The sequence below is a fragment of the Xyrauchen texanus genome, chromosome 8 (genome assembly GCF_025860055.1).
Source record: "Xyrauchen texanus isolate HMW12.3.18 chromosome 8, RBS_HiC_50CHRs, whole genome shotgun sequence".
Classification (NCBI taxonomy): Eukaryota; Metazoa; Chordata; class Actinopteri; order Cypriniformes; family Catostomidae; genus Xyrauchen; species Xyrauchen texanus.
The window spans coordinates 48953260-48969818 of NC_068283.1; the positions used below are offsets into that span (position 1 = coordinate 48953260).

Below are 16559 nucleotides of genomic sequence, written 5' to 3' on the forward strand. Positions count from 1 at the left end.
AACGTGCACCATAAGCACCATGAACACCATGAACACCGTGAAAACTACAGAATAAAACAGAAGAAATACAAAATGCTTCTATGTAGCTTCACAAATAATTTGCACATAAATTGTATTCACATATTAATCATGTTTACACCCAATAAAATAATTTTAACTAATAACCAATATGAATATGAAATTAAATGTTTTTAAGCCTTTATGACAAATAAATATCACATGCTTTTAAATGAAATACAATATATTATAATTGTTCACAGAAAGAATATATTGCTTTTATATTGATGACATGTGCAATTAACCCATAAACAAATGAAGTAATGACATTCTCTTTTCCTTAAACAAAATCCCTTCTGATAATAATACACTAGACACATTTTTCTTTCATACCTCATTCCGCTCTCCAAGGACGCTAATCAAATAGTTTATGCCATCAGCTATCATGCTCTCTAGCTCGACACACCCTCACAGTTCGTAGCTCTTAGAAATTACATGTACAAACAATACAAAAATAATGAAAATCACAATGTAAACTCTTTCTTTACAAGATTCAAATGGATGAACCTGATAAATAAGTAACGTGTTTACAAGTTTTTTACCGTTCTTCCGACGATGCGTGAGCGCCACATTTTGAAGAGAGAGTAGCAGGAAGTTTAGCGTCACAAAAAAAATACATCAGAAGAAAACGGCGCTTTTCAAAATAAAAGCAGAACAGACAAGGTGACACTGTAGAACTACAATGTCTTATTAAAATATAAATATAATACTATGTAGGAGAATATTAATGCGATTTATCAGACATTTACACATGCACAGTGACCTGCAGATGGGTCAAGGGCAAGAAATGCATTTATTAATGTTAATAAACCTAGAACATTATTGTACCTGTATTTCCTTCTGAAGGTTTCCCTAAATGAAGATGGTGGGGCCTCATGTAGCGGAGCGTGGGTATGTGCACATGCAAATGTGTGTTTCATTCTATGATTTTAGAAACGTCTGTGTGAACGTACATGTCAATGAATGCTTTCCTGGTTCCTGAGAAGATCGGTCCAAACATTTTCCTTCCAATCATGATTCAATACAGACCAGAAAGATGACGTCATCTTGTTTGTCTGAAATAAAACCAGAACGTACGATTGTTCAATGTAAACTAAAAAAGTCTTGTTAATAAAATGTGACTGCTATGACATTTGGATGTGTGATGTGAAATTAATTTATGTAAATATCTTAAAGGAACAGTTCACCCCAAGATGAACATTTAATCACTTACTCTTAGTATGAATCCTACTCGTGATTAGTTATTTACTTTAATCTCATGCCGTATTAAACTTGTATGTTCTTATTTTTTCAATGGACCAATAATAGAAAAATGTTTTAATGTTCTTCAACTTCATTTTTGTCCCATACGATGTCAGGACATAGTGACCAATCTGTCAACCACCAAAAAGGACATAAAAGCAGTTCCTGCTTTGGTGTGTAACGGCATGAGTGTGAGTAAGTAATGACAGAATGTTTCATTTGGGGTAAACGATTTCCTTCATATAATTGAACTAGTTAAACCTGAATGACAGTCTTGCCGTTCTCTTAAATACAGATACTGTTCTTTATCTCAATACCTGCTGTGATAGTGTCAGAAACAGATGAAGATTCGCTTCTCTCTGTTGTGCGGGAAACACACCGGTTCTCCTCGAGCTGTGAGCTGGAGTCAGGATTCAAAACTGAGAAAGTCTTTAGATATCATGTAAAGAAAAAAGACAAACACTGTCAGATATTTGCCAAAACTACCCAAAACTTTAGTCAGCATAGTTTAATTGTGGTATTTGAGGAAAAACCAGAACCACAAATGAATCATGATTACTACAGTCAGTTACTACAATATCATTTTATTAAAACTATGGTTACTATTAGGATACTGCAGTATTACTGTTGTTAAGACAAGAATATTAATGTAGTAAAACCTTAAAGAACAGCTCAAATAAATGAATGTGATAATCTTTGGATGATTGATTCCAGACCTTTGAATGCACAACATATTGTGGTGTGTTAGTCCATCATCAAATACAGCTTATAAAAGAGTGTAAAGAAGTACTTACAGCTTATTTAACGCTATACAAGAGTGTAAAGAAGTACTTACAGCTTATTTAACGCTATACGAGAGTGTAAAGAAGTACTTACAGCTTATTTAACGCTATACGAGAGTGTAAAGAAGTACTTACAGCTTATTTAACGCTATACGAGAGTGTAAAGAAGTACTTACAGCTTATTTAACGCTATACAAGAGTGTAAAGAAGTACTTACAGCTTATTTAACGCTATACAAGAGTGTAAAGAAGTACTTACAGCTTATTTAACGCTATACAAGAGTGTAAAGAAGTACTTACAGCTTATTTAACGCTATACGAGAGTGTAAAGAAGTACTTACAGCTTATTTAACGCTATAAGAGAGTGTAAAGAAGTACTTACAGCTTATTTAACGCTATACGAGAGTGTAAAGAAGTACTTACAGCTTATTTAACGCTATACGAGAGTGTAAAGAAGTACTTACAGCTTATTTAACGCTATACGAGAGTGTAAAGAAGTACTTACAGCTTATTTAACGCTATCACGAGAGTGTAAAGAAGTACTTACAGCTTATTTAACGCTATACGAGAGTGTAAAGAAGTACTTACAGCTTATTTAACGCTATACGAGAGTGTAAAGAAGTACTTACAGCTTATTTAACGCTATACGAGAGTGTAAAGAAGTACTTACAGCTTATTTAACGCTATACGAGAGTGTAAAGAAGTACTTACAGCTTATTTAACGCTATCACGAGAGTGTAAAGAAGTACTTACAGCTTATTTAACGCTATACTGAGAGTGTAAAGAAGTACTTACAGCTTATTTAACGCTATACGAGAGTGTAAAGAAGTACTTACAGCTTATTTAACGCTATACGAGAGTGTAAAGAAGTACTTACAGCTTATTTAACGCTATACGAGAGTGTAAAGAAGTACTTACAGCTTATTTAACGCTATACGAGAGTGTAAAGAAGTACTTACAGCTTATTTAACGCTATACTGAGAGTGTAAAGAAGTACTTACAGCTTATTTAACGCTATACGAGAGTGTAAAGAAGTACTTACAGCTTATTTACGCTATACGAGAGTGTAAAGAAGTACTTACAGCTTATTTAACGCTATACAAGAGTGTAAAGAAGTACTTACAGCTTATTTAACGCTATACAAGAGTGTAAAGAAGTACTTACAGCTTATTTAACGCTATACAAGAGTGTAAAGAAGTACTTACAGCTTATTTAACGCTATACAAGAGTGTAAAGAAGTACTTACAGCTTATTTAACGCTATACAAGAGTGTAAAGAAGTACTTACAGCTTATTTAACGCTATACAAGAGTGTAAAGAAGTACTTACAGCTTATTTAACGCTATACAAGAGTGTAAAGAAGTACTTACAGCTTATTTAACGCTATACGAGAGTGTAAAGAAGTACTTACAGCTTATTTAACGCTATAAAAGAGTGTAAAGAAGTACTTACAGCTTATTTACGCTATACGAGAGTGTAAAGAAGTACTTACAGCTTATTTAACGCTATACAAGAGTGTAAAGAAGTACTTACAGCTTATTTAACGCTATACGAGAGTGTAAAGAAGTACTTACAGCTTATTTAACGCTATACAAGAGTGTAAAGAAGTACTTACAGCTTATTTAACGCTATACAAGAGTGTAAAGAAGTACTTACAGCTTATTTAACGCTATACAAGAGTGTAAAGAAGTACTTACAGCTTATTTAACGCTATACAAGAGTGTAAAGAAGTACTTACAGCTTATTTAACGCTATACAAGAGTGTAAAGAAGTACTTACAGCTTATTTAACGCTATAAAAGAGTGTAAAGAAGTACTTACAGCTTATTTAACGCTATACAAGAGTGTAAAGAAGTACTTACAGCTTATTTAACGCTATACGAGAGTGTAAAGAAGTACTTACAGCTTATTTAACGCTATACGAGAGTGTAAAGAAGTACTTACAGCTTATTTAACGCTATACAAGAGTGTAAAGAAGTACTTACAGCTTATTTAACGCTATACAAGAGTGTAAAGAAGTACTTACAGCTTATTTAACGTTATACAAGAGTGTAAAGAAGTACTTACAGCTTATTTAACGCTATACAAGAGTGTAAAGAAGTACTTACAGCTTATTTAACGCTATACAAGAGTGTAAAGAAGTACTTACAGCTTATTTAACGCTATACAAGAGTGTAAAGAAGTACTTACAGCTTATTTAACGCTATAAAAGAGTGTAAAGAAGTACTTACAGCTTATTTACGCTATACAAGAGTGTAAAGAAGTACTTACAGCTTATTTAACGCTATACAAAGAGTGTAAAGAAGTACTTACAGCTTATTTAACGCTATACAAGAGTGTAAAGAAGTACTTACAGCTTATTTAACGCTATACAAGAGTGTAAAGAAGTACTTACAGCTTATTTAACGCTATACAAGAGTGTAAAGAAGTACTTACAGCTTATTTAACGCTATACAAGAGTGTAAAGAAGTACTTACAGCTTATTTAACGCTATACGAGAGTGTAAAGAAGTACTTACAGCTTATTTAACGCTATACAAGAGTGTAAAGAAGTACTTACAGCTTATTTAACGCTATACGAGAGTGTAAAGAAGTACTTACAGCTTATTTAACGCTTATACGAGAGTGTAAAGAAGTACTTACAGCTTATTTAACGCTATACGAGAGTGTAAAGAAGTACTTACAGCTTATTTAACGCTATACTGAGAGTGTAAAGAAGTACTTACAGCTTATTTAACGCTATCACGAGAGTGTAAAGAAGTACTTACAGCTTATTTAACGCTATACAAGAGTGTAAAGAAGTACTTACAGCTTATTTAACGCTATACAAGAGTGTAAAGAAGTACTTACAGCTTATTTAACGCTATACAAGAGTGTAAAGAAGTACTTACAGCTTATTTAACGCTATACAAGAGTGTAAAGAAGTACTTACAGCTTATTTAACGCTATACAAGAGTGTAAAGAAGTACTTACAGCTTATTTAACGCTATACAAGAGTGTAAAGAAGTACTTACAGCTTATTTAACGCTATACAAAGAGTGTAAAGAAGTACTTACAGCTTATTTAACGCTATACAAGAGTGTAAAGAAGTACTTACAGCTTATTTAACGCTATACAAGAGTGTAAAGAAGTACTTACAGCTTATTTAACGCTATACAAGAGTGTAAAGAAGTACTTACAGCTTATTTAACGCTATACAAGAGTGTAAAGAAGTACTTACAGCTTATTTAACGCTATACAAGAGTGTAAAGAAGTACTTACAGCTTATTTAACGCTATACAAAGAGTGTAAAGAAGTACTTACAGCTTATTTAACGCTATACAAGAGTGTAAAGAAGTACTTACAGCTTATTTAGCAGCTATACAAGAGTGTAAAGAAGTACTTACAGCTTATTTAACGCTATAAAAGAGTGTAAAGAAGTACTTACAGCTTATTTAACGCTATAAAAGAGTGTAAAGAAGTACTTACAGCTTATTTAACGCTATACGAGAGTGTAAAGAAGTACTTACAGCTTATTTAACGCTATACGAGAGTGTAAAGAAGTACTTACAGCTTATTTAACGCTATACTGAGAGTGTAAAGAAGTACTTACAGCTTATTTAACGCTATACGAGAGTGTAAAGAAGTACTTACAGCTTATTTAACGCTATACGAGAGTGTAAAGAAGTACTTACAGCTTATTTAGCAGCTATACGAGAGTGTAAAGAAGTACTTACAGCTTATTTAACGCTATACAAGAGTGTAAAGAAGTACTTACAGCTTATTTAACGCTATACAAGAGTGTAAAGAAGTACTTACAGCTTATTTAACGCTATACAAGAGTGTAAAGAAGTACTTACAGCTTATTTAACGCTATACAAGAGTGTAAAGAAGTACTTACAGCTTATTTAACGCTATACAAGAGTGTAAAGAAGTACTTACAGCTTATTTAACGCTATACAAGAGTGTAAAGAAGTACTTACAGCTTATTTAACGCTATACAAGAGTGTAAAGAAGTACTTACAGCTTATTTAACGCTATACAAGAGTGTAAAGAAGTACTTACAGCTTATTTAACGCTATACAAGAGTGTAAAGAAGTACTTACAGCTTATTTAACGCTATACAAGAGTGTAAAGAAGTACTTACAGCTTATTTAACGCTATACGAGAGTGTAAAGAAGTACTTACAGCTTATTTAACGCTATACGAGAGTGTAAAGAAGTACTTACAGCTTATTTAACGCTATAAAAGAGTGTAAAGAAGTACTTACAGCTTATTTAACGCTATACAAGAGAGTAAAGAAGTACTTACAGCTTATTTAACGCTATACAAGAGAGTAAAGAAGTACTTACAGCTTATTTAACGCTATAAAAGAGTGTAAAGAAGTACTTACAGCTTATTTAACGCTATACGAGAGTGTAAAGAAGTACTTACAGCTTATTTAACGCTATACGAGAGTGTAAAGAAGTACTTACAGCTTATTTAACGCTATACGAGAGTGTAAAGAAGTACTTACAGCTTATTTAACGCTATACGAGAGTGTAAAGAAGTACTTACAGCTTATTTAACGCTATCACGAGAGTGTAAAGAAGTACTTACAGCTTATTTAACGCTATACAAGAGTGTAAAGAAGTACTTACAGCTTATTTAACGCTATACAAGAGTGTAAAGAAGTACTTACAGCTTATTTAACGCTATACAAGAGTGTAAAGAAGTACTTACAGCTTATTTAACGCTATAAAAGAGTGTAAAGAAGTACTTACAGCTTATTTAACGCTATAAAAGAGTGTAAAGAAGTACTTACAGCTTATTTAACGCTATACAAGAGTGTAAAGAAGTACTTACAGCTTATTTAACGCTATACAAGAGTGTAAAGAAGTACTTACAGCTTATTTAACGCTATAAAAGAGTGTAAAGAAGTACTTACAGCTTATTTAACGCTATACAAGAGTGTAAAGAAGTACTTACAGCTTATTTAACGCTATACAAGAGTGTAAAGAAGTACTTACAGCTTATTTAACGCTATAAAAGAGTGTAAAGAAGTACTTACAGCTTATTTAACGCTATAAAAGAGTGTAAAGAAGTACTTACAGCTTATTTAACGCTATACAAGAGTGTAAAGAAGTACTTACAGCTTATTTAACGCTATACAAGAGTGTAAAGAAGTACTTACAGCTTATTTAACGCTATACAAGAGTGTAAAGAAGTACTTACAGCTTATTTAACGCTATAAAAGAGTGTAAAGAAGTACTTACAGCTTATTTAACAGCTATAAAAGAGTGTAAAGAAGTACTTACAGCTTATTTAACGCTATACGAGAGTGTAAAGAAGTACTTACAGCTTATTTAACGCTATACGAGAGTGTAAAGAAGTACTTACAGCTTATTTAACAGCTATCACGAGAGTGTAAAGAAGTACTTACAGCTTATTTAACGCTATACGAGAGTGTAAAGAAGTACTTACAGCTTATTTAACGCTATACGAGAGTGTAAAGAAGTACTTACAGCTTATTTAACGCTATACGAGAGTGTAAAGAAGTACTTACAGCTTATTTAACGCTATACGAGAGTGTAAAGAAGTACTTACAGCTTATTTAACGCTTATACGAGAGTGTAAAGAAGTACTTACAGCTTATTTAACGCTATACGAGAGTGTAAAGAAGTACTTACAGCTTATTTAACGCTATACGAGAGTGTAAAGAAGTACTTACAGCTTATTTAACGCTATACAAGAGTGTAAAGAAGTACTTACAGCTTATTTAACGCTATACAAGAGTGTAAAGAAGTACTTACAGCTTATTTAACGCTATACAAGAGTGTAAAGAAGTACTTACAGCTTATTTAACGCTATACAAGAGTGTAAAGAAGTACTTACAGCTTATTTAACGCTATACAAGAGTGTAAAGAAGTACTTACAGCTTATTTAACGCTATACAAGAGTGTAAAGAAGTACTTACAGCTTATTTAACGCTATACAAGAGTGTAAAGAAGTACTTACAGCTTATTTAACGCTATACAAGAGTGTAAAGAAGTACTTACAGCTTATTTAACGCTATACAAGAGTGTAAAGAAGTACTTACAGCTTATTTAACGCTATACAAGAGTGTAAAGAAGTACTTACAGCTTATTTAACGCTATACAAGAGTGTAAAGAAGTACTTACAGCTTATTTAACGCTATACAAGAGTGTAAAGAAGTACTTACAGCTTATTTAACAGCTATAACAAGAGTGTAAAGAAGTACTTACAGCTTATTTAACGCTATACAAGAGAGTAAAGAAGTACTTACAGCTTATTTAACGCTATACAAGAGAGTAAAGAAGTACTTACAGCTTATTTAACGCTATAAAAGAGTGTAAAGAAGTACTTACAGCTTATTTAACGCTATAAAAGAGTGTAAAGAAGTACTTACAGCTTATTTAACGCTATACAAGAGTGTAAAGAAGTACTTACAGCTTATTTAACGCTATACAAGAGTGTAAAGAATTACTTACAGCTTATTTAACGCTATAAAAGAGTGTAAAGAAGTACTTACAGCTTATTTAACGCTATACAAGAGTGTAAAGAAGTACTTACAGCTTATTTAACGCTATAAAAGAGTGTAAAGAAGTACTTACAGCTTATTTAACGCTATACAAGAGTGTAAAGAAGTACTTACAGCTTATTTACGCTATACAAGAGTGTAAAGAAGTACTTACAGCTTATTTAACGCTATAAAAGAGTGTAAAGAAGTACTTACAGCTTATTTAACGCTATAAAAGAGTGTAAAGAAGTACTTACAGCTTATTTAACGCTATACAAGAGTGTAAAGAAGTACTTACAGCTTATTTAACGCTATACAAGAGTGTAAAGAAGTACTTACAGCTTATTTAGCTATACGAGTGTAAAGGTACTTACAGCTATTTAGCTATACAAGAGTGTAAAGAAGTACTTACAGCTTATTTAACGCTATACAAGAGTGTAAAGAAGTACTTACAGCTTATTTAACGCTATACAAGAGTGTAAAGAAGTACTTACAGCTTATTTAACGCTATACAAGAGTGTAAAGAAGTACTTACAGCTTATTTACGCTATACAAGAGTGTAAAGAAGTACTTACAGCTTATTTAACGCTATACAAGAGTGTAAAGAAGTACTTACAGCTTATTTAACGCTATACAAGAGTGTAAAGAAGTACTTACAGCTTATTTAACGCTATAAAAGAGTGTAAAGAAGTACTTACAGCTTATTTAACGTTATAAAAGAGTGTAAAGAAGTACTTACAGCTTATTTAACGTTATAAAAGAGTGTAAAGAAGTACTTACAGCTTATTTAACGCTATACGAGAGTGTAAAGAAGTACTTACAGCTTATTTAACGCTATAAAAGAGTGTAAGAAATACTTACAGCTTTACAGAAAGTGATCAACCCAAGATGAAAACCTTGAAAATGTGTTGAGAAAACAGACAAAAGCAGAAAAACTGAATCAGAACCGTCCAAGTTTTGAAAGTTAAAGCGCACCTGTGGATGAACACCTCGAATGTGCTTTAATTTCACTATGTAACACAGATTTTATTCCTGTTATTTCCTAATTGCTTATGTCTCAAAAGAACATGCCTATTATTCCCCACAGACTTTGCTTTTGTGATCAGGACAGTGATATTTAATGTGATATTTTGACATTTTTGAAATGAGAAAACAGACGAATTTGTGTCTTTTTGTTCACATGAAGTCAGAAAAACAACATATAATCCAAATGAACATGTATTTACACTAAAGTAATACAGAAATGACTAGAAAAGATTTAGAGTTTGTTGAGATTTATGATTATACTGTAAATCAGCCCTCACATGTACTCATCATTCTTCAGGGCGTCCAGGAAGGTCTTGATGCTGTTGTAATCCTCTTTGAGATGCACCGAGTGTGCCAGGGGACGTGACGGGCACTTGTTCTCATTATGGAGCAGCATGGATTTGAGGCTCCTGGATGAGCGTTCAATGAAGACGCGTCACTCAAACAGTCCGGTCACATTGTGGCAGAAGCAGAGCCCATCTTGACGGGTGAAGAAGCTGGAAAAAGTTTGGTGACACTTCCTCTGATCTGCGACTTGCACATTTTCATCCAACAAGTTCCACTGCTTGAGCCTAGACGTCAAAAGCTCGGCATTGGACTTGGCGAGACCAAGATCTGTAATCAAGTCGTTGAGGTGTTTTTGGTTGGTAGTTTGGGTTTCTCTCTTCAGCTCCACTTCTGAAATGGTCATCTGGATCTACAACATCTTCCTCGCTCTCTGACTTGCTGCTCTCTTCTAAAGATGGCTGCTCTCTCTCCGGAGGAGTGGGTACGGGGAGCTCATGGCAGTGTGGCATCGGGTGATGGATGAAGGAAGGTCTGGTGCATTCTTGCCAGTCTGATGTTTGGAAGGTCCATTATGCAGAAGCAGCAGTTGCTTGAGTGGTCAGTGGGTTCCCGCCAAATTCTTGGGATAGCGAACTTCATGACTCATTGTGTGTGGGTGTGTGTGTGAGTGTATGTGTGTGTGTGTGTGTGTGGTTGTGTGGGTGTGTATGTGTGAATTTCCCAATATATCAGCCACAATATTACCCCCCCCTCCCCCCCCCACCATTAAAACCCCCTGTCTAATCTTGTGTAGGTCAAAACAACCCTTTGGTCAGGCACCCACATTGAGGTTTTTTGCTGTTGGATGTGTGTGCTTTTGTTCTTTTGTTCTTTTTTTTATTTTTGATAAAAATATAATAATATAATAAAATAAATGATCTTTGTCCAATGTACTTATATTTATGTGTTTGTGTGTGTCGTTGAGACATATTCATATTTATCTCATAAAATTGTCATTAAAATACATTTTCAATTTAAATATAGTTGTTTATATAGAGTAAGCTTCTACATTTATTTATATTTTGACCCACATACAATTATTATTATTTTTTGGTCTTGTTGATCCATAATGTTTAGGTCCACTGTTTTTCCAGAGACAGTTTACATACAACATTAAGTACCAGAAACTGTGATCTGTAATTTAAAATAATATTATTTCAAAAGTAAAAAAAGACTACACTTACCTCACTAACATTAATGAAGCATACCTGGTCCAGCATCATCGATTAGTTGTCCAGTTCACTGTCCGCTTGCTACACAAATGTTTGAAATGAGCAACATATCTCCTGTGAATTCAGCAGCACACAATGATCAGCAGTGAATTGATCTGGTCTGTTAATCATTGATTGGGTGAGAACATTACAAACTTCAGCAGGCAGGTCTCATTATACTACAGAGAAAACACTGTGAAAGTGCTGCTTTTGTGCAATTAAAACATCTTTTTTACAGCTTCACATGGAAAACCAAACAGCATAAAAAGTGGCGCTTTCACAAACACAGAAACGTTGTCAAATCACGTTTGTAACGTGTTTTCGGTATATTTTATTCTGTGACATTTTAGAACACCGTGAAATACGCAGTTTTTGATGTAAACACATTAAAACTGTAATTCTGACACTCTTGGCTTGAGATACATTTTGTTGGACACAGATTGAACACGTACTTATTGGCTCTGTAGATCGGCGCCCCTGAAGCGGTGAATAGGCACTAGTGGTGCCAAACGGAATTACAAACATAAAGTTTCACTATAGTTTGAGGTACAACATGATGGGTGGAACATCTAAACATCAGTGTTTTGATTGGAGACTCTAAATTGCCCCGTAGGTGTGAGTGAGAGGCCCCAGACACTGGGGGGTGTGTCATGAAGGGCATCCGGCGTAAAACCTGTGACAGGTCAAATATGGGATCACAGATGGTGCGCTGTGGCGACCCCTAACGGGAGCAGCCGAAGGAAGAAGAAGAAGAAGAAGTGTTTTGATAGTGCCTTGGAGGCACTTTGGGGGAGGTGAACCCATGCATGGCTTACTTATAAATGATAATGAACATTAAAATTATCTGAATGTACTTTGACATCAATAAAGATAAACACTTTAAAATAAGAGACTGACTTTAAGAAAGAGAAGGAAACAAATAATGAAACATTAAAACACCATTCAGACGTGTTTTATATACAGTTACATGAAATAATAATATATACAGTGGAACATTTCTTTATTTCATAACTAGAGAAACATAAATCAAATAAAGCACTTCAATAAGCTACAGGAAATACAGTTCTGTGTTAAAGATTAACCGGCTTTATTATATATTGATCTTTGACCTGATCTGATCATAAGACCTGTGTAACTGTATCCCGCCTGCTTTCATGAAGAGAACGCACACATCACACGCAGGTATTTATTTATAAAGATCTTATATATCAAACATGTAAAATACAAGATTTAGTTTGATTGAGTTTAGTTTAATTATGAATGTGATTAATAGTTTTATAGAGTTTGATTATATGATGTGTGAGTGATGGGATTATAATAATCTCAACTAACAAATACAATACATTATAAAACATAACAAATGAAGTCAAACTGTATTCAAGCATTTTAGAATATATATTTGACACAGAGTGACCTGAACAGAGTTTTATTGTAGTAATATGACGAATATCTCTTCAATGAACAGAGTGATGTCCGCAGTCAGAAAAGCTGAAGTGAAGACTGAAGAAACACTGAACACAATATCAACATATCCAGCAGAGACAGCACAGGTCAGACTCTCTATATCAGTGTTATTAATAGTGTATAACAGCAGGAATATCAGCAGATCATCTCTGATAATCAGTTATAGTGAAGATGATGAGCTGAAGACTGAAGAAACACACTGAACACAATATCAACATGTCCAGCAGAGACAGCACAGGTCAGAATCTCTATATCATTGTTATTAATAGTGTATAACAGCAGGAATATCAGTAGATCATCTCTGATAATCAGTTATAGAGAAGATGATGAAGTGAAGAATCACACTGAACACAATATCAACATGTCCAGCAGAGACAGCACAGGTCAGACTCTCTATATCAGTGTTATTAATAGTGTATAACAGCAGGAATATCAGTAGATCATCTCTGATAATCAGTTATAGAGAAGATGATGAAGTGAAGACTGAAGAATCACACTGAACACAATATCAACATGTCCAGCAGAGACAGCACAGGTCAGACTCTCTATATCAGTGTTATTAATAGTGTATAACAGCAGGAATATCAGTAGATCATCTCTGATAATCAGTTATAGAGAAGATGATGAAGTGAAGACTGAAGAAACACATTGAACACAATATCAACATGTCCAGCAGAGACAGCACAGGTCAGACTCTCTATAACAGTGTTATTAATAGTGTATAACAGCAGGAATATCAGCAGATCATCTCTGATAATCAGTTATAGAGAAGATGATGAAGTGAAGACTGAAGAAACACACTGAACACAATATCAACATGTCCAGCAGAGACAGCACAGGTCAGACTCTCTATATCAGTGTTATTAATAGTGTATAACAGCAGGAATATCAGCAGATCATCTCTGATAATCAGTTATAGAGAAGATGATGAAGTGAAGACTGAAGAAACACACTGAACACAATATCAATATGTCCAGCAGAGACAGCACAGGTCAGACTCTCTATATCAGTGTTATTAATAGTGTATAACAGCATGAATATCAGTAGATCATCTCTGATAATCAGTTATAGAGAAGATGATGAAGTGAAGACTGAAGAAACACACTGAACACAATATCAACATGTCCAGCAGAGACAGCACAGGTCAGACTCTCTATATCAGTGTTATTAATAGTGTATAACAGCAGGAATATCAGCAGATCATCTCTGATAATCAGTTATAGAGAAGATGATGAAGTGAAGAAACACACTGAACACAATATCAACATGTCCAGCAGAGACAGCACAGGTCAGACTCTCTATATCAGTGTTATTAATAGTGTATAACAGCAGGAATATCAGTAGATCATCTCTGATAATCAGTTATAGAGAAGATGATGAAGTGAAGACTGAAGAAACACACTGAACACAATATCAACATGTCCAGCAGAGACAGCACAGGTCAGACTCTCTATATCAGTGTTATTAATAGTGTATAACAGCAGGAATATCAGTAGATCATCTCTGATAATCAGTTATAGAGAAGATGATGAAGTGAAGAATCACACTGAACACAATATCAACATGTCCAGCAGAGACAGCACAGGTCAGACTCTCTATATCAGTGTTATTAATAGTGTATAACAGCATGAATATCAGTAGATCATCTCTGATAATCAGTTATAGAGAAGATGATGAAGTGAAGACTGAAGAAACACAATGAACACAATATCAACATGTCCAGCAGAGACAGCACAGGTCAGACTCTCTATATCAGTGTTATTAATAGTGTATAACAGCAGGAATATCAGCAGATCATCTCTGATAATCAGTTATAGAGAAGATGATGAAGTGAAGACTGAAGAAACACACTGAACACAATATCAACATGTCCAGCAGAGACAGCACAGGTCAGACTCTCTATATCAGTGTTATTAATAGTGTATAACAGCAGGAATATCAGTAGATCATCTCTGATAATCAGTTATAGAGAAGATGATGAAGTGAAGACTGAAGAAACACAAGTCAAGTCAATTTTATTTGTATAGCGCCTTTCACAACACACATCGTTTCAAAGCAGCTTTACAGAAGATCAGGCATTTAATGTACAAATCTGATAAAATAATGTCTATAACGTCGATGAATCATCATTGTGTAATTAGATAAAAGAAGATTGTGAATTGTGTTTAAAAATAAGTAATTAAATAATAATTGTATTAATAACCCCAGTGAGCAAGCTGTAGGCGACTGTGGGATAAACCAGACTCACTGTGGGGACCAGTTCCCCTCTGACTAACCCCACCCTAACCCTAAACCAGACTCACTGTGGGGGCCAGTTCCCCTCTGACCAACCCCACCCTAACCCTAAACCAGACTCACTGTGGGGGCCAGTTCCCTCTGACTAACCCCACCCTAACCCTAAACCAGACTCACTGTGGGGGCCAGTTCCCTCTGACTAACCCCACCCTAACCCTAAACCAGACTCACTGTGAGGGCCAGTTCCCCTCTGACTAACCCCACCCTAACCCTAAACCAGACTCACTGTGGGGCCAGTTCGCCTCTGACTAACCCCACCCTAACCCTAAACCAGACTCACTGTGGGGGCCAGTTCCCCTCTGACTAACCCCACCCAAACCCTAAACCAGACTCACTGTGGGGGCCAGTTCCCCTCTGACTAACCCCACCCTAACCCTAAACCAGACTCACTGTGGGGGCCAGTTCCCCTCTGACTAACCCCACCCTAACCCTAAACCAGACTCGCTGTGGGGCCAGTTCCCCTCTGACTAACCCCACCCAAACCCTAAACCAGACTCACTGTGGGGGCCAGTTCCCCTCTGACTAACCCCACCCAAACCCTAAACCAGACTCGCTGTGGGGCCAGTTCCCCTCTGACCAACCCCACCCAAACCCTAAACCAGACTCGCTGTGGGGCCAGTTCCCCTCTGACCAACCCCACCCAAACCCTAAACCAGACTCACTGTGGGGGCCAGTTCCCATCTGACCAACCCCACCCTAACCCTAAACCAGACTCACTATGGGGCCAGTTCCCCTCTGACTAACCCCACCCTAACCCTAAACCAGACTCACTGTGGGGGCCAGTTCCCCTCTGACCAACCCCACCCTAACCCTAAACCAGACTCACTGTGGGGGCCAGTTCCACTCTGACCAACCCCACCCAAACCCTAAACCAGACTCGCTGTGGGGGCCAGTTCCCCTCTGACTAACCCCACCCTAACCCTAAACCAGACTCGCTGTGGGGGCCAGTTCCCCTCTGACTAACCCCACCCTAACCCTAAACCAGTCTCGCTGTGGGGGCCAGTTCCCCTCTGACTAACCCCACCCAAACCCTAAACCAGACTCGGCTGTGGGGGCCAGTTCCCTCTGGCTAACCCCACCCTAACCCTAAACCAGACTCAGCTGTGGGGGCCAGTTCCCTCTGACTAACCCCACCCAAACCCTAAACCAGACTGCGCTGTGGGGGCCAGATCCCTCTGACTAACCCCACCCTAACCCTAAACCAGACTCACTGTGGGGGCCAGATCCCTCTGACTAACCCCACCCTAACCCTAAACCAGACTCACTGTGGGGGTCAGTTCCCTCTGACTAACCCCACCCTAACCCTAAACCAGACTCACTGTGGGGGCCAGTTCCCTCTGACTAACCCCACCCTAACCCTAAACCAGACTCACTGTGGGGGCCAGTTCCCTCTGACTAACCCCACCCTAACCCTAAACCAGACTCACTGTGGGGGCCAGTTCCCCTCTGGCTAACCCCACCCTAACCCTAAACCAGACTCACTGTGAGGGCCAGTTCCCCTCTGGCTAACCCCACCCTAACCCTAAACCAGACTCACTGTGGGGGCCAGTTCCCCTCTGGCTAACCCCACCCTAACCCTAAACCAGACTCCCTGTGGGGGCCAGTTCCCCTCTGACTAACCCCACTCTAACCCTAAACCAGACTCAGTGTGGGGGCCAGT

At 36.7% G+C, this 16559-nt stretch overlaps 1 protein-coding gene across 7 annotated transcripts in view; it reads left to right on the plus strand.

Moving 5' to 3' along the window:
* The first annotated feature begins 12283 nt into the window (after positions 1-12283).
* LOC127647576 (golgin subfamily A member 6-like protein 22) overlaps positions 12284-16559 on the plus strand; it is a 34822-nt gene continuing 30546 nt past the window's right edge. For 2 of the 7 annotated variants that reach the window (XM_052131900.1, XM_052131907.1), the window contains exon 1: positions 12730-12842. In XM_052131900.1, coding sequence (XP_051987860.1) covers positions 12821-12842 — 22 coding nt within the window. In that variant the 5' untranslated portion in view covers positions 12730-12820. Of the gene's footprint in view, positions 12323-12605; positions 12691-12729; positions 12843-13391; positions 13444-13695; positions 13748-13890; positions 14045-14441; positions 14494-16559 lie in introns of those variants that run through there. The other 5 variants (XM_052131906.1, XM_052131902.1, XM_052131903.1 and 2 more) reach the window with 5 other exon arrangements.